At 54.0% G+C, this 20265-nt stretch overlaps 10 protein-coding genes across 10 annotated transcripts; 5 read left to right on the forward strand and 5 right to left on the reverse strand.

Moving 5' to 3' along the window:
• Positions 1 to 348: 348 nt before the first annotated feature.
• MYCGRDRAFT_41363 (uncharacterized protein) lies at positions 349 to 942 on the reverse strand (the record flags this gene model as incomplete). The annotated part of the gene is made up of 2 exons (XM_003853520.1): positions 349 to 715; positions 752 to 942. 2 exons carry the CDS (start codon positions 940 to 942, stop codon positions 349 to 351), a joined length of 558 nt encoding a protein of 185 aa, XP_003853568.1.
• Positions 943 to 1256: 314 nt separating this feature from the next.
• On the forward strand, positions 1257 to 2490 carry MYCGRDRAFT_70695 (uncharacterized protein; the record flags this gene model as incomplete). Its single annotated transcript, XM_003852790.1, has 4 exons — positions 1257 to 1450; positions 1509 to 1577; positions 1687 to 1917; positions 1968 to 2490. 4 exons carry the CDS (start codon positions 1257 to 1259, stop codon positions 2488 to 2490), a joined length of 1017 nt encoding a protein of 338 aa, XP_003852838.1.
• A 551-nt stretch (positions 2491 to 3041) lies between these two features.
• On the forward strand, positions 3042 to 4011 carry MYCGRDRAFT_40296 (uncharacterized protein; the record flags this gene model as incomplete). The annotated part of the gene is made up of 3 exons (XM_003852791.1): positions 3042 to 3184; positions 3305 to 3865; positions 3924 to 4011. 3 exons carry the CDS (start codon positions 3042 to 3044, stop codon positions 4009 to 4011), a joined length of 792 nt encoding a protein of 263 aa, XP_003852839.1.
• Positions 4012 to 4370: 359 nt separating this feature from the next.
• On the reverse strand, positions 4371 to 6483 carry MYCGRDRAFT_40497 (uncharacterized protein; the record flags this gene model as incomplete). Its single annotated transcript, XM_003853519.1, has 2 exons — positions 4371 to 5985; positions 6038 to 6483. The coding sequence occupies 2 exons, from the start codon at positions 6481 to 6483 to the stop codon at positions 4371 to 4373; spliced, it is 2061 nt and encodes a 686-aa protein (XP_003853567.1).
• Positions 6484 to 7033: 550 nt separating this feature from the next.
• On the forward strand, positions 7034 to 8792 carry MYCGRDRAFT_70699 (uncharacterized protein; the record flags this gene model as incomplete). The annotated part of the gene is made up of 1 exon (XM_003852792.1): positions 7034 to 8792. The coding sequence occupies one exon, from the start codon at positions 7065 to 7067 to the stop codon at positions 8790 to 8792; it is 1728 nt and encodes a 575-aa protein (XP_003852840.1).
• A 219-nt stretch (positions 8793 to 9011) lies between these two features.
• On the reverse strand, positions 9012 to 9881 carry MYCGRDRAFT_104022 (uncharacterized protein; the record flags this gene model as incomplete). Its single annotated transcript, XM_003853518.1, has 1 exon — positions 9012 to 9881. The coding sequence occupies one exon, from the start codon at positions 9824 to 9826 to the stop codon at positions 9056 to 9058; it is 771 nt and encodes a 256-aa protein (XP_003853566.1).
• A 255-nt stretch (positions 9882 to 10136) lies between these two features.
• MYCGRDRAFT_70703 (uncharacterized protein) lies at positions 10137 to 11268 on the reverse strand (the record flags this gene model as incomplete). The annotated part of the gene is made up of 1 exon (XM_003853517.1): positions 10137 to 11268. One exon carries the CDS (start codon positions 11211 to 11213, stop codon positions 10137 to 10139), a length of 1077 nt encoding a protein of 358 aa, XP_003853565.1.
• Positions 11269 to 11485: 217 nt separating this feature from the next.
• MYCGRDRAFT_40160 (uncharacterized protein) lies at positions 11486 to 12584 on the forward strand (the record flags this gene model as incomplete). The annotated part of the gene is made up of 2 exons (XM_003852793.1): positions 11486 to 11986; positions 12039 to 12584. The coding sequence occupies 2 exons, from the start codon at positions 11486 to 11488 to the stop codon at positions 12582 to 12584; spliced, it is 1047 nt and encodes a 348-aa protein (XP_003852841.1).
• A 1145-nt stretch (positions 12585 to 13729) lies between these two features.
• MYCGRDRAFT_70710 (uncharacterized protein) lies at positions 13730 to 16214 on the forward strand (the record flags this gene model as incomplete). Its single annotated transcript, XM_003852794.1, has 1 exon — positions 13730 to 16214. One exon carries the CDS (start codon positions 13826 to 13828, stop codon positions 16037 to 16039), a length of 2214 nt encoding a protein of 737 aa, XP_003852842.1.
• A 2762-nt stretch (positions 16215 to 18976) lies between these two features.
• On the reverse strand, positions 18977 to 19585 carry MYCGRDRAFT_80292 (uncharacterized protein; the record flags this gene model as incomplete). The annotated part of the gene is made up of 1 exon (XM_003853516.1): positions 18977 to 19585. The coding sequence occupies one exon, from the start codon at positions 19360 to 19362 to the stop codon at positions 19063 to 19065; it is 300 nt and encodes a 99-aa protein (XP_003853564.1).
• Positions 19586 to 20265: the final 680 nt, after the last annotated feature.

Consider the following 20265-nt stretch of genomic DNA (forward strand, 5'->3'; position numbering starts at 1 on the left):
ATGATCTGGTGTTGGAGGAGGTCACTCTCGCTCCGACCCAGGTCATTATCGCCTTGGAGAGACTCACAAACGTCATACCACTAGACCAAGCGACCCATAGACGTCGGGTATAACACCCTGCCAGGCAATAAAGTGGTGGGATTATGCAAAGGTTTATAAACCCACACGCTTGCGAGTGAAGCTTTGGCTCTCTGTCGCCCCCAGAGACGTTGTGCTCGCATTGATGAAAGCCGATAGCATGTCCTCGGCTGCACCGACTGGTTTTGCAGAGTACGATCGAAAAGGCTTTTTGGCAACACTCGTGAAGTTGGGATGTCATCGATATCATAATCTTTTTGTTGAACGCCTTTAGTTGCTTGCGCACGGCAAACACACGCGAACGTCGCCTAGCACTGCACAAGTATCGCAGATCATCCGCTGGCAGAGCTTACAGCTCGTGTCTTCTTCCAGAAAATGTTGGTCGATATCCATTGCATCGGTGTGTCTCAGTGGTTTGTCGCAGTCCTCGCAAAAAGCCTCCATATCCGTCACAAGTCTTTCATTAACCTCCAATGCCATTGGCACAGTCGCTGGAGCCTTGGGTATTCGCCAGAAGGAGTGCAATGTACTGCGTTGCGCTGGTACGGTGCTGGTCGAGCTCATTGTATCCGTCTCCGAGTAAACTGGCGAAGCATGAGGATGCTGCCGTTGGGCATCGTAGAGCTTGTTGATCGTGCTCGCTACACGAAACCGTATCAGCAAATGCATTCACCTCATAGTGATAGCATCATAGCCTTCGGACGCACCATATATTGACTCCTCGTCGGGTCTGTTGTCTCTGTGTCTTTTCCGTGTCCGACTATTGAGATGAATTGATGCTTGATCGTCGTATGTCGGGAAAGACCACGTCGGCTTGTGGAAGAGTGGTTGTATTGGTTTGCTTTGTTGGTAGAAGAAGCCCATTGGACTGGACTGTGTCGTTGCTTTGGAGTTGTCTGAGGAGGGCGATGAAAAGGCCGGCGAAGATCGTTTGCGTTTGAGAGCCATTGTGGAGATAGCTGCTGTGTATCGGGGTCAATAAGGTATGTTGGGAATGATGTTGGATGTGTTGGAAGAAGTGGAAGTGCAGCTCAAATGTAAGACGCGACGCGTTGGATTCTCGTCATCGTGAGCAGGGCACGGCTTCTCCACCTCAGCTCTCGTCTCCAGCTTGCCGTCGAGCCTCATCAACGAGACTTGACACATCAAGCGTTCACTGTCCTCTAATTCTCATCAACATGTCGAAGGGACAGACCATTCGCGACTGCAGTCATGCTGGCTCATGGTATTCAGACTCTTCCTCGAAGCTGAATGCCGAGCTTGATGGCTGGCTCGCAGCGGTCGATGCGCCAGTGACCTGTATCGGCCCAAGATCTGAAGGCGAGCAAGTACAGCAATTGCCCGTGCCTGGCGCCCGCATGATCATTGCACCGTGGGTTCAAACAATCGATCTTCGAATGCCGCTCCCAGACTGCTAAACCGAATTGCAGTCATGCTGGCTACTCGTACTCCGGCCCCGCTGCAGCGTGGGCCTACAAGGCATGGGACGTCTCCAAAGCGTGAGTGTGCCACACATCTGCAGAGTAGAGCTTAAGGGACCAGTCTACAAGACAATGTCGAGGGGACTGCTGTTTCTCTTTGAGCATTGCTTCCGTTTCATGCTAACAGCAACAGGAAGAAGGTCTTCCTACTCGGCCCTTCGCACCACCACTACCTTACCAAAGCTGCACTGTCGCGATGCACCCAGTATGCTACGCCAATCGGCAACTTGACTGTCGACCGCGAAACCACGGCAGAGCTGCATGCAACCGGAGTCTTCGAGTGGATGTCACATTCTGTAGATGAGCAAGAACACAGCTTAGAGATGCATCTTCCCTACATTTACAAGATGCTGTCAAGGTGAAGCTACTCAGGCCGACGGTCCGTTGTATTGTACTGATGTTCTGCAGAACCTTCGGTGAAGACTCAGCACACTTTCCTCCCCTGGTACCTCTCATGATTGGCAACACTTCACCTTCAACCGAAAAGGCCCTTGGACGCCGGTTGGCCCCCTATCTAGCCGATCCCAGCAATGCATTCGTCATTTCTTCGGACTTTGCTCACTGGGGACTTCGCTTCCGCTACACATATTACCGACCATCGACTGGTACGGCTGTCGACCTGACCTCATCGTCGAGATCTCCGAAGGAGCCGGCCATCCATGACTCCATTAAAACGGTCGATTTCGAGAGCATGGGCGCTTGCGAGTCTGGCAGTCACGACGAATGGCTTGGGCAGCTGGAAGATACCGGCAACACGGTGTGTGGCCGGCATCCCATCGGGGTCATGATGGCCGCCGTTGAGGAGGTAAGGAAAGGAGCTGCTTCGCAAGGCACTGGTGCCTTCAAGTTCGTGCGGTATGAGCGCAGTAGCGAGGTGAAGAGGGTCTCTGACAGTAGCGTGAGCTATGCCAGCGCTTTTGCATGCGTCTAGCGAAGGACTGCGCCCTAGCACTGCTCAAAGACTCTCAACAAGCTACGGTTGACTCAAGCCCGGATGTCTGTCAGTTATGAAACACGAATTGATGCTTCTACGATACCAATGCCAAAGCATGCTGATCTGGCGGGGGTCGATCTGGGCACGCATATTCAACGAGTCGACTCTGCCAGTATTTGCACATCGCTCTCACCTCTGCAATGTATGCTCCGCACACATATGGGTCGAAGAACTCCAAATCCTCGTTGCGTAAAGCTTGTCTTGTTCATTTGGAAATCTAACAATCACCGATGACTCCTGATCGTCACTCCACTGCTGTCGTATAGCAGAGTCATATCCTAAGACTCTCCATAGTAACGTCGTCTAAACCGTGTGTTTATCATGGGTAACAGAGTAGTTACGTTCGAAGGCCTGTCCCATGACTTTTCGATGGTGTAGTCAGCAATCTCGACGTTCCGGTCGTCTCGTTTTGATTGCACCACTCTGACAATCACCATTTGTGCCTCACTGCAACGACATCAATGTCCAACAAGCGATCGCACGCCGAAATGCAGGCCAATACAGCACCGGGCGCTGCGTCGCCATTCATGCCGTTGTTCGACCAGTTCCGTTCCGAGCTTGACCAACATCACGATCGCAGGGAGAGGATCATCAAAGCATCGAGAGACATTACGGCGGCTTCGAAGAAGATGTGAGACTACACATCGAGCAACCTATAATTACACTGCTGACGGAATATTCAGCATATTCACACTTCAGCGGTAGGAATGAAGCAAAACTTTTCCCGGTCTGCGGCTCATCGATCGTACAGTATCCGCGCCGTGAAGCAGCCTTTACCAGAACATGTCGTCAAAAGCAACCAGCAATACTACGACATCATTTCCGAACGATTTGCATCAGTCTCGCGAGATCTCCAAGGACTCAACGCCCACCGCTACGCCCGGCAGATCAGTGGCGGATGCCAGGAGTGGATGGAAGCAGCCTCTTTCCAGCACTATCTCACCACTGCCAAACTCCTCACCTACGAAGAATCAGTCGCCCTGATGCGAAGTCTCGATCCCGAAGGACCTGGAGTGGAGTTGAGCCCGGAAGACTACTTGCTCGGCATCTACGACATGACGGGAGAGCTCATGCGTTTCTCGATCACGGCCATGGCTACTAGTGGTTCCTTGCCGATGATCAAGGAGGACGATGCGGAGGAGACGATGTCCGATGTGGCATCTGTCGGAAGCGAACGAAGTGTTCTGAATGATATGCGTGCCTTGCGTTCTGCCCTTGAAGCTTTCAATGCTGGATACGGACCGTTCGCCAAGGACTCGGAGAAGAAGATGGAGGTCATGCGGCAGAGCGTGGAAAAGGTGGAGCGATCACTGTGAGTGATCTCGGCCATTGAGCTGTTAGATGACTTGCTGACTTGTGTGTCTGTACAGGTACGGACTGGTGGTGCGCGGCGCTGAGAGGCCAAAGGGCTGGCTTCCGGACGCTGACGGTCCACGGGCTGTCGAGGTCGAAGCTTGAACTCAATGGATACCGATTTTGCACGCAACATTGAAGATCGTTCAAATATTGACGGATGCGGCTTCAGAGGAATGGCAGCCATCATGGTTCGCGCACGAAAGTCCGGCTGTCAGCTGTGCAGGCCCGGGAGTACGTCTAAAGTCAGTGCGTAATTCTGCAAGAGACCCTCAGTAATTCTCTGGAAGCTCATCAAGCAGTGTCGCTCAATAAGACATATAGCTTTGAAACCCTGGTGAACACGACGGCAGTTCAACTCAAGGCAAATGATTGGAGACGATTGAGAACGTGGCATTGAAAAGATCAGAAATCGAGATGACAGTTCATTCAACGATCGTCAATACAAGAAGACCAGGCGCATCCTACAGCTTCGCCAAAATGTTGTCTAGGCTAGCCTTTCCTCCTCCCATCACGATCTCATCGTGCTGGAAGTACGGATTAAATGTCGTCTCGTTAAGCGGATTGAGCCTATGAGCTCGATTGAACAGATCCTCATAGACCTTGCCATCCGACCTGCCAAGTGCGGAGTCCAGCAGGTAGTCCGGAATCTTCCAAGAATCCACGAGGCGCACAGCGTGTGGTCGAACTTCAGCCATAAGGTCTTGGATCTTCGACGGAAGCTCATCCACATCCTCGTCGGAGGCAGCTCGTGCTTTGACAAAGTCGCGAGCTTCGCTGTCCATTGTGTAGAAAGCGAACAGTCGGAACTGTACTTTGAGGTGCTCTCTTAGGGTAGGTGACAGGTCTGCTTGAGACATGGCCTCGTAGAAGTTCGTCACCAAAATCGACTGAGATTCAGCGTGGCTGACCTTGCGCAGCTGAAGAAGCATCGCATTCCAGTTGCGCTTCTTCTCATGACGATCCACGTAAGCACGGTAGGTGATGTCTCGAGATCGACGGTGGAACGCCTTGACGATCTCTTCGTCGCTCTGGAAGATTCGATACGGTGCGGGACTCTGCTGTCGCTCGCTGAGCCAGTCTCGACATGACTGCTCGATTTCGTCCTCGGCCTTACCTTTGCCTGCAACGGCAGCTTGCATACGTTTGAGGAGGAACCTTGCCGTCTGCTGCGTGATCATCCAGTTGTCTCCCTCGACTGTGGGCTTCGAGAGGTAGTCGCTGTTGAGCTGGATGTAGCCACTGCCACCACCGAAACCGTGTCCTCCCATGGCTCGTCGGCAAGTCTCTATACTATTGGCTGCGAGCTCGGTACACAGACTTTTCAGACCTGAAGATTGTGCATGCAGGACGGCCAGCCTGCTGAAGTCGCCCTTTTCGATTTGTGCTCTTGTGTTGGAGTAGAGATTGTGCATAGCCTCTCCAGTGTAGTGCAGTGCAAATGCTGTGGCAAGAAGTGGAAGGATTCGGATTTGCACGGTGGGATAGTCCAGCACTGACAGTTCCGGGGCATGCTTGTCGGTGGTATCTTTGTCTTGAAATTGGCGTCTGACGGTGGAATACCGCACAGCAATGGTGACGGCTCTGGCGATGATCAATCGTGCGTGCATGATGATCGTTGCTCGGACGTAAGTTAGACTGCCGTACACCACAGCAGGATTTGCAGGCTTGGTGTATGTGCAGTTGTTGTAGTCGATGCTTGAGTAATTCGACAGCATGGCCGAGTGAGGTACGCGGAAGTTGTTGAACAGCATGTAGCCATTGTCCATCGGAGCGTATCCGTACTTGACTCCAATATCGCCGACGACGATGCCTTCCAGTGGCTTGTGGGTCTTCAGATCTCGAATCTGAACGATGAAGGTGTGGGGTCCATGATGGACAAGCTCTGTTGAGTCGGCAGTCTTCGGCACGTACAACTGAGCGACAACGATGGCCGTATTGGCAGTCCTGCCCATACTTCCGTTCCACCACTTTGAGGCTGTCAATGAAGGACTGTGGATGACAAACTCCTTCGCCTTAGGATCCCATGTCGCTTTGCACTCGATACCGCGGACATTGCTACCATGACCAAGCTCGGTCCTACAAGATATCAGTAGTGGAACATTACGTAGATCAAAGAGATGCAACCCACTGTGCATAACACCCAATTGCCTCCCACCTCTCAATCTTTGGCATCCAGTACGCTCGCTGCTCCTCACTCCCTTGTTCTTTGACTGTTTGTGGAAACATAGAATCGTGAACCATGAACGGCGACACGTCATCGACGAGGTACTTCGACATCGATTGGTCTTCCTCATCCCACGAGTGCTTGTCCGCAAGGCGGCGAAGTTGTTTGGCCCGAGCCAGACCGAGTTGATATCGATCAGGTCGGGAGAGATTCTGTTGTTTCGCTTTGCTGAAAACACGCTCCTTCTCGAGGATTGGTATGATACGCTCTTGACGCTTGAGGAAGTCGTTGCGAGACAAGAGATGCTGCGCGAGCTCATCGACAGGGACGTTTGAGTGCTCTCTCTCCTGGCTCAGAATCTCTGGTCCAGTTGGTGATGCGGGCTTCAGGTCGTCCGAAAAGTCCGGCATGGTGGCGGTCAAGAAGATGAGTCTCAATCAGATCGATCCACCCTTCTCCAGCTTCGAGGTAGGCGTTCAAGGAAGGATTTGAGATGCTGTCGAGATGCGATATATTGCTTCAACTCTCAAAGTCATGACATTGAGATATGTCCACATCCTCGGCATCAATTGGGCGACCACCGGTTAGGCGTGCCGAAGTGAGGTCGGAGACGGAGATAACGCAGCTCACTTCCCCATGAATTTACCCCACGGCGAATCGACACCGGCGACGACCGGGCGACCGACTTCGGGTGCATGATCCTGGACGTGATCCTGAAGAACATACACCACTATCGGTGGCGGGTTGCAAATCCCATATTGAAAACAGTCCAGAACGCACGGAGATCGCTCAGTCCGATGACCGACCATACGAACTTGATGATGTAAAGAGCATTGCCCGAATGCCTTCAGACTGGCCATCAATCGAGACCATCTTTCGCAAGCTCGAGCGGGTTGTCATCAACTCGAGCAGCACATACGAGCCACATCCAAGCATTGTATTGAAGAACGAGATTCAGCCACTGTCAACAATCTTGAACGACCACGGCAACATGACGACTTACGATGATCGGACGCTCCACGTGCCGAAGCACACCGGACGCAACATCTTCCCATGTCATCCTCTCTTCAATCGACTGGTGCGATTTGCGCATATTACACCGCCGAGACTATGTGTCCGCGACGACAACACGGGCGTCGAAGCCACGCATCTTCAGCTTCTCTCCGACGTCCTAGCTTATCGCGAGCGGGTCTGGGAGAATCTAAGCGAAACCGCACGAACGGCCCTCGATCAACGCGAGGAGATCTATATCGCTATTCTTGCGCCAGGAGGCTATGAGTTCACGGTGGCTATCCTCGCAGCGCTTGCTCTGGGCGCGGCTGTGGTGCCAATGACTGTCGTACTGCCTCCAGAAGAAGCTCTGTATTTTGCAACCAAGTCGAAAGCTGTCGCAGTTCTGGTTTCGGATGGAGCATTACGACTGGGCTTGACCTTGGAGAAGCTGGTAAAGAATCAGGATCCGAACAGCTCCTTTGTATGCATACCTGTTGCGCCCTCACTGAAGACTCCCGCACTTCACCATACCGACATTCTGGTATCCTCCGACCTCTACCTGAACGATAGCGCGCCGGGCGTTGTCATCTTCACTTCCGGCACAACTGGCAAACCAAAAGGGGCCGTCATGCGCCGAGCATGTGTCCACGACGAAGCATTGGCCGTTGTGGACCACTTTCGAATCACACCGGACGACGTTCTCCTTCACGTGCTGCCCGTTCACCACGCCACTGGCATTGGCATAATGTTCTTCCCGTTCCTGGTCGGTGGAGCAACGCTGGAATTCAAGAGTGGCAGCTTCGATCCGGAGTTCATTTGGGAACGATGGCGCAAAGGTGGCATCACATTCTTCTCAGGCGTCCCGACCATCTACATGCGCATGCAGAGGTGGTTTCAGAATCTCTCGGCACAACAGAACATGCAGGAGTACATTGACGGAGCTAGGAAGCTTCGTGCATGTCTCTGCGGAACGTCAGCATTGCCAAAGCCAATAGCAGACTTTTGGGCATCAATACTTGGCCGTTCGATCGTGCAAAGGTATGGCGCGTCCGAGATTGGCGCGGTATTCAAGGTCCACCTGCATGATCAAAATGTCCCAGATGGCTCGGTGGGAAATCTCTTCGCTGGCTGCGATGTCAAGCTTTCCGAGGGCGACCAAGGAGAAATCTTGGTGAAGTCTCCAGGCATGTTCTCCAAGTACATATTCGACCCCGAGGCCACGGCATCGTGTCACACAGCCGACGGGTACTACAAGACTGGCGACATTGCTCGGAGGGAAGGCGAGTACTACTTCATCATGGGCCGAGCCAGCGTCGACATCATCAAAAGCGGTGGCTATAAGTTGAGTGCTCTTGACATTGAGCGTGAGATACTCTCCTTGCCGTATATCGCAGAGGTGATGGTCGTGGGAGTGCCCGATCTTGAATACGGAGAACGAGTGGGCGCTGCGGTGTGCTTGAAAAACGAAGGTGATATGACGCCTGAAGACCGTCAGCATCTCCTCACAGATCTTACTATTGAAAGGTTACGGCAGGATCTTCGCTCCAAGATTGCATCATACAAGATGCCAACGATCTTGCGTGTAATAGCAGGGGAGCTCCCAAAGTCGCCGACCGGCAAGGTAGCAAAGAAACTGCTCGGTCCTGAATTCTTTCCGCCTGGCAAGTATGACCAGACACCTGAGGTGCAGGTGTGGAGCGCCAAAGTCAAGCCTTCCAAGCTGTGAGCTGCGAGCTGGGACTTGTTATCGTGGCTGCGGACGCGGAAGAAGCACGCGCAAAGTCGGCGGTAGGAGCTCGAGCAGATACGAGATGATTCTCCAATAGACGATAAATGCGAGTCTGGAACACGGTTGAGAGCTGTTGGCTGTTTCGCTTCAGTAGTGGTATTCGAAGTTCGCTCTGAAATGTCCAACGTGCTGCGTGCACTCTTCCATCCGGGCTTTCATCCATGCAAATCGATCGTAACATCGCGCGCTCGACCCTCTGTCTAGGTCGCTGCGGAAAACTTGGCCTTCCGTCGCTCAGCGGCCTCTCGATCTTTGTCGGTCATCCAAGACGGGAAACCAGCCGCAGCTCCGGCGCTGCCATTCGCAGCTTTCGGTGTTTCGCCCTTCGCAGTGGTCGGCTTGGCTTTCTGAGCCGGCCCTTGCCTGCCTCTGCTTGCTTTTCGAATGCCTCCATCATGCTCCGCGCCTTCCCTGCCCCGCTTCTTCTCTGACTTCTCTGGGAGAGCCTTATTCAACAGGCCGGGCAAGTCTGTTCCTCCGAACCTCAACGATCGCTCCAATGCTTTGATCTCTTCGCTGTCCTCGGGCATTCCAAACTTGCGCGCGCGTGCTTTGCGCTTCTCAATCTCCGTTGCAAGTGTGCGCTGTGCCATCTTCGACGCCTCATCAGCCTCGTCTTCCTTTTGCTCGGGCGCGACGACAGTCAAGTCATTGGTGGCAGAAGGGTCGATTGCAGCTTCTTGGTTCGGTACCGCAAGTGGATTGGCAACCTCGCCGACCCCTCCAGCTGCGATCGCGTTGGCGGAAGCTTGGTTTGTTGCGGCCTTTGCGGCATCGGTCGCAGTCTCGTCATCCCAATCGATTTCGTCGTCATTTGCCGCGGGCTTTGCAGTCGCGGATCCTGAACCGTCCTGTGCATCGTGCTCCTCGAGACGTTTAACCAGATCCGCCTTCTTTCCGGTGTGAGGCAGGCCACGCTGCTTGCATAGCGTCGCTAGCTCCTCGTTCTTCTGCTTGCTGTAGGCGCTCATCGCTGTTGTAACGGGGAGGTGGTCGGATCAAAGGGTAGTGGTATATCGATGGAAGTGTGAAGGTGGAGTGGGATAAAATGTTCGTGAGATGGGCGCGTTTGCGGAATGGAGGGAGCTCGCGTCGGACTTACCCTGACATTAGCCCTGACATTAGTGATGCCTCAGGCATAAGTTGAAGTGAGCTGGCCCACTTTCACATGAGAAACCAAGATTCGTCTAGCGAGCGAAGCCTGTAGACTCGGAAGCATCGATTTGTCGGAGTTCTACATCTAATGAATCACAAGCAAGTTTGCACTGCCGACCAAGCACTTTACTGGCCGCCGCCACCACCAAACAGATCCTTCAGGTTGACATCTCCACTACCTCTCTCCAGCGGCTGCGGCGTGTCTGCACTCTCCTTCCAGCCGATCATGTAGATCGTTCGGAACGTGGCAGGAATCGTGATCGAGCCATCCTCCTGCTGCTCGCCGTACATCTCTCTGTAGATGGACTCTGTCGCCAACAGAACGTCCTTGCTAATGCCTCCGGGCTCACGTCTCAGTGCCGCATTCGCCTCGCCCATCGCCTGAAGGTCGGACATGAGCGCGAAAATGTTGGGGTAGTCGACTATGATATCATCGACATCAACCGTGAGCAACTTGAACCCAGCACGCGAGAGAAGGTTTCCCACGTCTCGTACGTCTGCCAAGGGCGAAATGTGTGTGCCAATCCCTCCAAGTCTTTCTTGCTCTGCCAGTTGCAGTGATCCTCGCAGCTCGAACAAGCTGTCTCCTCCACTCATGGCTGCGATTAGGGGAGAATCAGGTTTGAGACAGTTGTTGATCTGCGCCAACACCGACGGTAGGTCGTTGATCCAGTGCATTGACAAAGACGATAGAGCCAGGTCGAAGGTATTCGCCTCGTGTGGTACGTACTCAGGACTTCGGAGCACCTCTCGCGTGATGTTGATCTCCTTGTTGAACGGCTCATCCTGATCTCTGTACAGCATCGCCGAACTTGTGTCCGCACATATTATGCTCCCAATCTTCTTGCTGATGGGTTCAATCGATGGTTTTGCAGATTCTGGATCTGGGTCTGGCCTCGTGAGGATGCGAGCAATGTTACAGGCATTGGCGCCGAAGTCCAGCACCTTGGGAAAGTTCCGGTTGATGTCGAGAACACGGTCGCAGAGTCGCGCGGCCACTTCATCGCGAATGTAGTCCACTTGACGACTTTGACTGACGTTCGCCGCGGCTCGCTCCTTTTGTAGCCATTTCGTCCGGTTCTCGAAGACTTCGATCGTTGGAGCTCCAGGAGCTTGGACGGCGTAGTTGCGGGTTGCCGTCGTGGCTGTTCTACCGCTTCGCCAGAGGCATTTGGCTGGTAGTCGTGTAATAGACGAGCGCATGCTCAAGCTGGACAATGATCTCTCAACGCATCGTGACAAGATCGAGGTGGGTGCGAATTGATGATGATGATGTCTTTGTCTGGCGCTAGCTCTCTCCACGTTTGACAAGTTCGATGACGCGCGAATTTCTTGGGAAAGGTATAACAGGTAGCTCCCCTTGTTGATCAGCGCGATTTATCCTCACAATTTTCGCTCCTCGCGGACCTCGCATCCACAAAACCTCAGGAGTCCGGACTGCGCTCGCTAAAATGCTCATACCAGCAGCTTCAGGCATGGCGCTGCCCAGCGTGAAATCGCTCGTCGAGTGCGGACAATACTCTACCTCATTCGAGCCATTCCTACCACAGCTGTACGCGCTGCCGCAACAGATATGGGCGTCCATTGGCGACCTGGGAGCTTTGAAGGACATCTATCTTAACACCAATCCCGCAATGTCTGGCCTTGGCCTCTCAATCGCCATGATGCCAGTCTTCTTCATCGTCGCTGAGATCAACAAGAACTACAGCCAGGTCGATCGCGTTTGGTCTATTCTACCGGCATTTTTCAATCTTCACTACGCTTTCTGGGCGCGCGCGAACGGTCTCGAGACGGAGAGATTGAACAGCGTGGCTGTGTTCAGCATCGCGTGGTCGGTGCGACTCACGTACAACTATTGGCGGAAGGGCGGCTACGAGATCGGAAGCGAGGACTACCGATGGGAATTGATCAAGAAGTACATTGGATCGTTCGGATTCCTACTCCTTAACATTTTTTTCATCTCCACAGTCCAATTGGTGCGTATTTTCGCTGTTGTCGATTAGATGAATGACCTCTAATCTCTGGCAGGTTCTCCTCTGGGCGGTCACCCTCCCTACCTACGTCCTGCTTCTCACCTCCCAACTCAGGCCAGAGATCGCCGCTTTCGACCAAGTCTTCTCCCGACTGCTCGTGGCGCTCGTAGTGTTCGAATACTTCGCAGATGGGCAACAATGGACATATCACCAGGCCAAGGCGGAATATGCAAAGACTGCCAAGGTGCCTGAAGGCTGGACTCGCGCTCAGATCGAACGCGGCTTCAACACCACCGGACTTTGGAAACACAGTCGCCATCCCAACTTCGCGGCCGAACAATTGATCTGGATTGTGCTCTACCAGTGGGGATGCTTCAAGAGCGAGACGCTGTGGAACTACACGTGTGTGGGTGTCATCAATTACATCCTGGTCTTCGCTGGCAGCACGCCGATCACAGAGTGGATCAGCAGTGGAAAGTATCCGCAGTACAAGCTGTACCAAGAGCGCGTTGGAAGGTTCATACCCTCGATCTTTGGCGCAGGCTGGAACGAGGAGGAGGTCGAAAAGGCTGCGAAGAAACTGGACAACAAGAAACAGTAGGAGTGGAGGACCCGGTCGTTGCGATCGCGCGCCCTCCCGGACATGCAAGAATGCGCAGCAGCGTGGTAGCGATCAGATATTGTCGTAGAAATAGCAGAAGCCTACAGGTTAGCGAACGGAAATGCAGTCGCAACACGCCATGACTTCCATGCCGCGCATCTCACCCAACAAGGCAGGTCCTCCGCAAAGGATTACAGCTCCGCTCAGCCAAGAGAGCGAGGCGAAACCCTGCCGTCAGCCACTCGGACATCTGTAGGTGGAACCTGGGCTCGTCCTCCGTGGGCCGGAGAAACTCAGGACGAAGACCTGGCGAAGGTTTGCCATGTGGCCCCCTAGACCGGTTGAGAACCGGGCGCAGCAAGCGGAACTGTACTTCTGAACATGTACTCCACATTTTGTCCTCCTCTCTCTTGTTTGCTGCATTTCATCGCCAATGGTCGTAGCCATGCAAGCTTCGACAGGCGGCCAGTATCGGAAGTGTAGCAGACCTGTGAGAGAATGAATATGCTCTTCGTTGTCGAAACGATGGTGGAGCCATGCTCGTTCCACCTCCGCCTTCTGGAAACGCACTACTTTGAATCCATAGCTCCAGAGCGTGAAAGCCCAAGCCGCCAAGCGCCGAAAGAGCTCCACTTCACGAAAGCTGGGGGTCCTCCAACGCCCGCGGGAAGTGCAGGGAGGGACTGTGGGATGCCATGTCTTTGGATGTTTGTCTCTGTATGTTGTGCTTCCCTCCTTCTCGACACTCACTGTTGTTGCATCTTTCCTACAACGCACCTGAAGACTTACCGAAGGAGTGCATCGTCGCCTGCTCCCGCTGTTTCGAGTTCACGACTGATGTTGGACTACGCTGATAAGAACTTTGCTGGCGGCACGAGGACTGATCGTCTGACGACCTGGACGCAGTCGCAAGCACACATCATCTGCTCTTCTGATTTGGACACGATCTGTACGTTCTCTTAGATCGAAGTCAGCTCTCGTCGGTATGTTCAGTCAGCTCTCGGACACTCTGCGGAAGACGGAGCACATCGTTGATCGCATGACAGCCAGCTGACCCCGCCAGACCGGCCAGCTCGACTTGCAAATACCTCACTCGACTTACGCAATACAGCCCTTCCATACGCACATTTTGATCTCTCAAAGACCGACCCGAGCGGTCTGGTCCTTGGGATCTCGTCTTCCAGTTTCGTAACCCGCGATCGAAGCCTGTACGGAAGCCGACACCATTCGCCGCCACCACCATGGCGAACACTTCTGTCGAGTCGGTTTCTCACGCTACGAGCGTATCCCAGACACAGAGATTCCTTTCGTCGACCCAGGTTCCAATCACAGCTGGTCCCCCGTTTCAAGAGCAGCCTCGGAAACTGAAAGGGAAGCAAAGATTGCTTGCCGGGTTACAACGCATATCATCGTCTCCTTCGGTCGCACGATTAAGTACAACACGCTCGCGAGGGTACAGCGGCTCTGGTAGAGCGTCGGTGTCTTGCATATCGCTCAATGCAGCAGCAGGCCCTACTCTGGCTAGAGAGCTCTCCGTCGGCCAGCTGGAAGGCCGTTCTGCCCTGAGCACTCCCGGGATACAAATACCGCTCTTTGATGAGGCTGCGAGGCATCGCTATCTATCAGGTCTGGATGGCAAGCTCGCCGTCGGTGTTCCTACAGACCTACGCACAACGCCTATCCCTCGCACTGCGACACCGGGTATTGCAGAAGTGGACGACGACTACTTCTCACGGCCCGTCACGGATGTGGTTCAGTGCAAAGACTTCAACTTTTGGCGTGACTTACCTTCCGAGCTCAGAACGGAGGTCTTGACGTATCTCAAACCCAGAGAGATTGTCCGATGTTCGACCGTGTCCAAATCGTGGCATGCGATGTGCTTCGATGGTCAACTCTGGAGCGATCTCGACACAGGTGGTTTCTACCAAGACATTCCGGCGGATGCACTCGTGAGCATAATCACCGCGGCAGGACCCTTTGTGCGAGATCTCAACCTCCGAGGTTGCGTTCAATTGAGAGAACGATGGAACTCGAGAGGTCTTTCTGACGCCTGCACAAACTTGGACAATCTCTCCCTCGAAGGTTGCCGCATCGATCGGGCTTCGATTCATAACTTCCTGTGGTCGAACAGCGGACTGGTGCACATCAATCTAACTGGCCTTGCAGGAGCCACCAACGCCGGCATGAAGATTATTGCTTCCAACTGTCCCAAGCTGGAGTATCTCAACATATCTTGGTGCAACAATGTCGACACTCGAGGGTTGCGGAAGGTGATTGAGGGGTGTCCGGAACTCAAAGATCTCCGTGCAGGTGAGATTCGCGGTTGGGATGACCTGAACTTCGTGCACGAGCTCTTCCTCAAGAACAGTCTGGAGAGGCTCATTCTGATGCATTGTGACACCTTGACAGATGCTGCCCTTGCGGTACTCATTGAAGGCAAGGATAGCGAGGTTGAGATTCTCTCCGGTAGACCAGTGGTCCCAGCTCGCAAGTTCAAGCATCTCGATCTGACCAGGTGTCGCGGCATTACGGACAAAGGCCTGAGAACACTTGTTGGGAATGTACCGAGCATCGAGGGTTTGCAGCTCTCGAAGTGCAGCGGCATTTCCGACTCGAGCATGATAGAATTACTGCCAACAACTCCACTATTGACTCATCTGGACCTCGAGGAACTGGAGGACTTGACCAATGCATCGATGCAGGCTCTCTCGATCGCCCCGTGTGCCAGCAATTTCAAACATCTGGGCGTCTCCTACTGTGAGAAGATTGGAGATGCTGGTATGTTGCCGGTGTTGAAGAATTGTACAAATCTCCGTTCGCTCGAGATGGACAATACGCGTATCGGCGATCTCGTCCTGGCTGAATCCGCGGCCATGGTACGGCAGCGATCACCTCGTACGAAGTTGCCCGGCGTTATCGTTCCAGGGAAACCGCTGTTCAAGCCTTCGGTAGGCCTCAAGGTGGTCGCTTATGACTGCCAGCATGTCACCTGGACAGGCGTCCGCGAGATCTTATCGCGAAATGCGGATGTCTCAATCACGACCCACACGACCCAGCTGCCGCCGTTGGAGAAGCAGTCGGCCTCGAGCTCAGCATCTTCCTCGGCTGAGAATCTCATCATGCTGCCTCGACTTCACATCATGAGGAGCTCAACCTTCCCTACTGAAGTGATTCAGCTGAAATGCTTTTACACATTTCAGCCGACTGTCGAAGAGCACACCAAACGCGTGATGCGAGGAGATTTCGTCGCCGCCCGTCGCCTAGAACGGAAATGGGCAGAGTTCATGATGGCCCAGGAAGAAGCTGGTGCCGGTCCAGGGAGGAGAAGACGCCAGCGGAGACTGCGCGAGACCCAGATGATGCATGCCGACGAAGAGGATCCTGTGGCTCCGGGCTCTGGCGTTGGAGGAGGAAGGCGGCGACGCGCTAGGAGCGGTGGATGCAATGTCATGTGAGCGTGATGTTATGGGGTTTTCTTGCTGGTATAGATGAATGCATTGGGAGGCCGTGTTTGGCGTTTCGATGTTCTTGGTTTGGTGCATAGCAATTTCGGGAGGATGATGAATGGGATGACATGCCACGGATGACAGTACGAGGGAGAAATGAGATAACCTGATTGACACGTCTGGCACATTTCGCACTCATCGCCGCCGTGTCGTCTCTGTCTCGCAAGCTGTTTCGATATCACTTGTTGAAAAGCGGTAAGATCCATGATCGACAGAACACGATACGAAGATACGAGCGTACCGTGGTCCTTCTTGTGTTCGTCGAAACTTTGGGCGACACGCCACGTTGTCAAGAGTCTCTAGAGTAGCATGGCAGCCCAAGGTACTGCGATAGCACTCCCACCTCAACGTCCAAGCCACGCAAGGCATTGACACGATTGATGATTCTGTGAAAGCAGTCGTGCAAATTGAAGGTTGAGGAAAATGTTATATTAGAAGCAGACTTCTTGAGGGAGGAGATTGGACAGGAGTAACTTCGGGATCGGCCTCAAACCTTGTCGCTTTAGATCTAGTCTACCTTGGCTCTTTTGAGGTTCGGTCGCCTCGACGCTCTCTTTGCGACCAAGTCCTTCTCGAACTCACGCAACAACAAACAACACATCCTCTCTCACTCCTCCGAAAAGCGATACTGGAGCCCGCGACACGGAGGTCGCATTCCACTGAGGCCTAGTGTTCTGCGTCGCGCATCTGCTCTCTGGCGAAGAGGGAATGCGACACGGCCTGTTGTCACCGGAATGAATGGCACCAAATCGCCTGACCAGTCGACCGCCGAGGCTGGCGATTCTGGCAGAGATGAGATCGTAGTGCGTCCGAATTCTTCCCATCAGAATGACGATTCCAACGCTGCCGGCCAAATTGGAAGCGACGATAATCTTGACAAACCGCCTGGAAAGGACCCGGAACAGCCCCAGGATACAGCCGCGGTCAATGGCGTCGACGACAATGCTTCTGAGGCCGAGACACTCATTGACAGTCCTGTCAAGAAAAAACAGCTTGCCGAGAAACAGATGGAGCATGGGGTCAAGGTCGAGCGCAAGATGAGTCGTATAGGTGGCCTTCCAGTACCTCTGACCGATGAGGAGGACACTTCGGCTGCAGTATCACCCGCTGCTAGCACTCTCATCAGTGTCGAGAAGGATACGAGTACCGCAGACGCCACCGTCAAAGCAGATCAAGATGCGGCAGTCGAGGATAATGAGGGCAGCGAGTCACTCAGCTCACCAGGCTCTTCGGGCTCCGAAGCCGACTCTCGCGGATCTTCCGTGGAGCGCGCAGCATCGGAGGTGCCAGGCCAAAGTCGCAACGAGGATCATTCTCCGAACCCGCGCAAGCGGAAACACCGCGCATCATCGGTCTCCCTGCCAAATAAACGCCCAAGCCTCGATGCGCCGAAAAGCAGACGTCGCGGTCCTCACTCGGAGGATACGCCAGGTCGCTCCGAACAATCATTATCTCCGGAATTGCGGACACACAGGCGCGCAGCTTCTACGCAGTCTGCTTTGGCGGACGGTGGCCTGGATAGCAACAGCAGAAAGCGAAAGTCTAATACCCACCAGCCAAGAAAAGAGTCGAAAACATCTCGAGCAACGTGGGAAGAGTCGGACGCATCCTCGGAAGCGACATCGCATGGCCACCTGGACTTCCGGCGGCCGCAGAGAGGTATTGGCAGATCGACGTCTACACCAGGCCGACCAGCAGGGCGCGAGCACAAGCGGCACGTGAACAAGTATGGGTTCACTCGACTTGCAGAAGCGTGCGAGGACGGCGATCTGGACCTCGTGAAGGAGTGGAGGAAGAAGGATCCAGAGCAGCTGGAACTTGCCGAGTTCGCCGGAAACAAACCGTTACAGATAGCAGCTTTGAACGGTAATGTCGAGGTTGTGGACTATCTCATTGACCAGGGCTGTCAAATAGACTGCGCGAACGTGGACAAGGATACGCCGCTCATCGATGCAGCTGAAAATGGTCATGTGGACGTGGTGCACAGCTTACTCAAAGCTGGTGTCGATCCACTGAGGCAAAATCTAAAGGGACAGCAGGCGTTGGATGTCGTCACTGACGACACTGATAATGTCGCTGGGATACGTGCGGCGTTGAGAAAGGCCATTGATGAGTGGAACAGCAATGGTGCAAAGCAGAAGCGGGAGGAGGAGGAGGAGAATCGGCACCGGGCTGGACCGTCTAAGGAGCTACATTTCATGGCACGCTCGTACGAGAACCTCCTTAAGCTCGTGCAGAATAACGATCGCAACGGAGTCAAGGAGTTTCTGGATGCGAGAGTGCCGGTCGACAATACCATCATCGCTGCAGCTGCCAAGACAGGAGACAATTATTTGGTGAACATGTTGTTAGCAGAGATGTCGGACAAGAAAGCTGCTCAGAAGCCGGAACGGCCCATGTTGAGCGTGCTTGGGACTTCGCATTTCGACATGGTGCGATCTTTGACAGAACTTGAGAACTTCAATCCACTGTTCCGCAATCGACAGGGCAAGACTTGGCCGGACATTGCTAATGAGCGACATGGTCCTAATTGGCGACAAGAGTTGGAGCTGTTACAGCGACTCTACGACCAACGCGCTGCCCTGAAAGAACGCCGAAGTTCGAGCCCAGTCACGAAGCGAGATTCGAATAAGCGGCGATTCGCACAAGCAACGGCCGACGATGAAAGCGATGACTCGGATGAGGCAGAGGCCCCGCGGCGGAAGAATGGAGGTCGCAGACTAATGTCAAAGAAGGCGATGCGCGCGAATGGCAGAGGAAATTCGGACTCGTCGTCCGCAGACGAATCAGATTCGGAGCTGGTGAACACGAAATCGCCCCTCGAGGACGGCGCAATGGGCCCTCCGGAGAGTCCAGGTTTGACCCGCACATCGACTCGGTCAAGGACGAAAAGTGTTTCGATTCCAGCTCCAGAGTCCTCGCCCCGAACTCGACGACGATCTTTGTCATTCCGTGGAACTGCCGACAAGCCCCTACCGACCGTGGACGAAACTGCCGAAGAGAAGCAAGCTGCAGACGAGCGGAAGGCAGCGGAAAGGAAGGCCGAGGAGGAAGCTGAGCGCTTGGAGAACATTCGCAAGGCCGAGGAAGCTGCAGCGGCCGAACGAGCGGCGAAAGAGGCAGCTGAGGAACAGGCGCGGAAAGCAGAGGAGGATCGCAAAGCCGATGAAGCTCGACGAACAGAAGAAACGCGCAAAGCAGAGGAAGCTCGAAAGGCGGAAGAGGATAGGATCCACTCCGAACGAGAGAAGGCTGAAGCGAAACGCGCGCATGAGGACGAGGTTCTTGCTTCATTACCTGTGATGGTTTCCGATGTCTTGAGGCCCTCCTCTGACCCGGCGCGTCCGACAGACTTGAGTCTCATTCTCAGACATTTTACACCTTTGCGGGTTGTGCAACATGAGAGCGATGAAATGGATATGGACGTGGATCAGAAAGGCATCGATTCTTCGTCGTGGGTTCTCAACGTGCAATCTGCGCCGTTCCTGGGTCCACGGGGTTTGGAATTGATGTTGCAGTCTGATGGTGCTGGGTACGAAGGCAGCCTTGCCGAGCAGTGGACCACGAAGGACCTTGCGTCGAACGAGATGGATGCCGTTGTCTCCATGTTATCCGATCTCGCTCAAGATCCCAGCGGAGAGCTGCCTCCAGCTCCGGTGGACCAAGACGGCATGTCCATGCTTACCTGGGAGGAAGAGCTGCAACGAGCGCAAGACCATGAGAATGCTCGTCTGGCGACAAAGCGGCGACTTCGCGAGGGTAAGGCCAAGCTGCGGTATGTCCGGCTAGGCGATGTCATGCGCCATCTGTGTCCGGCGGCGAAGGAGGCCTTGCTGCCGGTGCACTTCGACAGGCTTCGAGGCAAGCGTCAACACGGCAAATATCACGACGACAGCTTCGTGCGTTCGCTGGGTAATGGCATCAAGCAGATCTCGGGACCGAGAGCTTATATGAACGGCGAAATGGTGGATATTGAGACTACGAGCTGGACGGGAGTTACGAATTGCAGGACGGTCCATCAGAAATGAGTATGTCGGACGGGCTGGCAGAACTTGTATATATTAACGTTGCACATGAAGGCAGAAAGTTTGTGCTGTGAGGAATGTCAGCGTTGCACTCTTTCAGTGACTCTTCAGTCTACGACCTTACTTCTCGGACAACGATGTTTCGGGCCC

This window comes from Zymoseptoria tritici, chromosome 4, assembly GCF_000219625.1.
Source record: "Zymoseptoria tritici IPO323 chromosome 4, whole genome shotgun sequence".
In the NCBI taxonomy this organism is placed as follows: Eukaryota; Fungi; Ascomycota; class Dothideomycetes; order Mycosphaerellales; family Mycosphaerellaceae; genus Zymoseptoria; species Zymoseptoria tritici.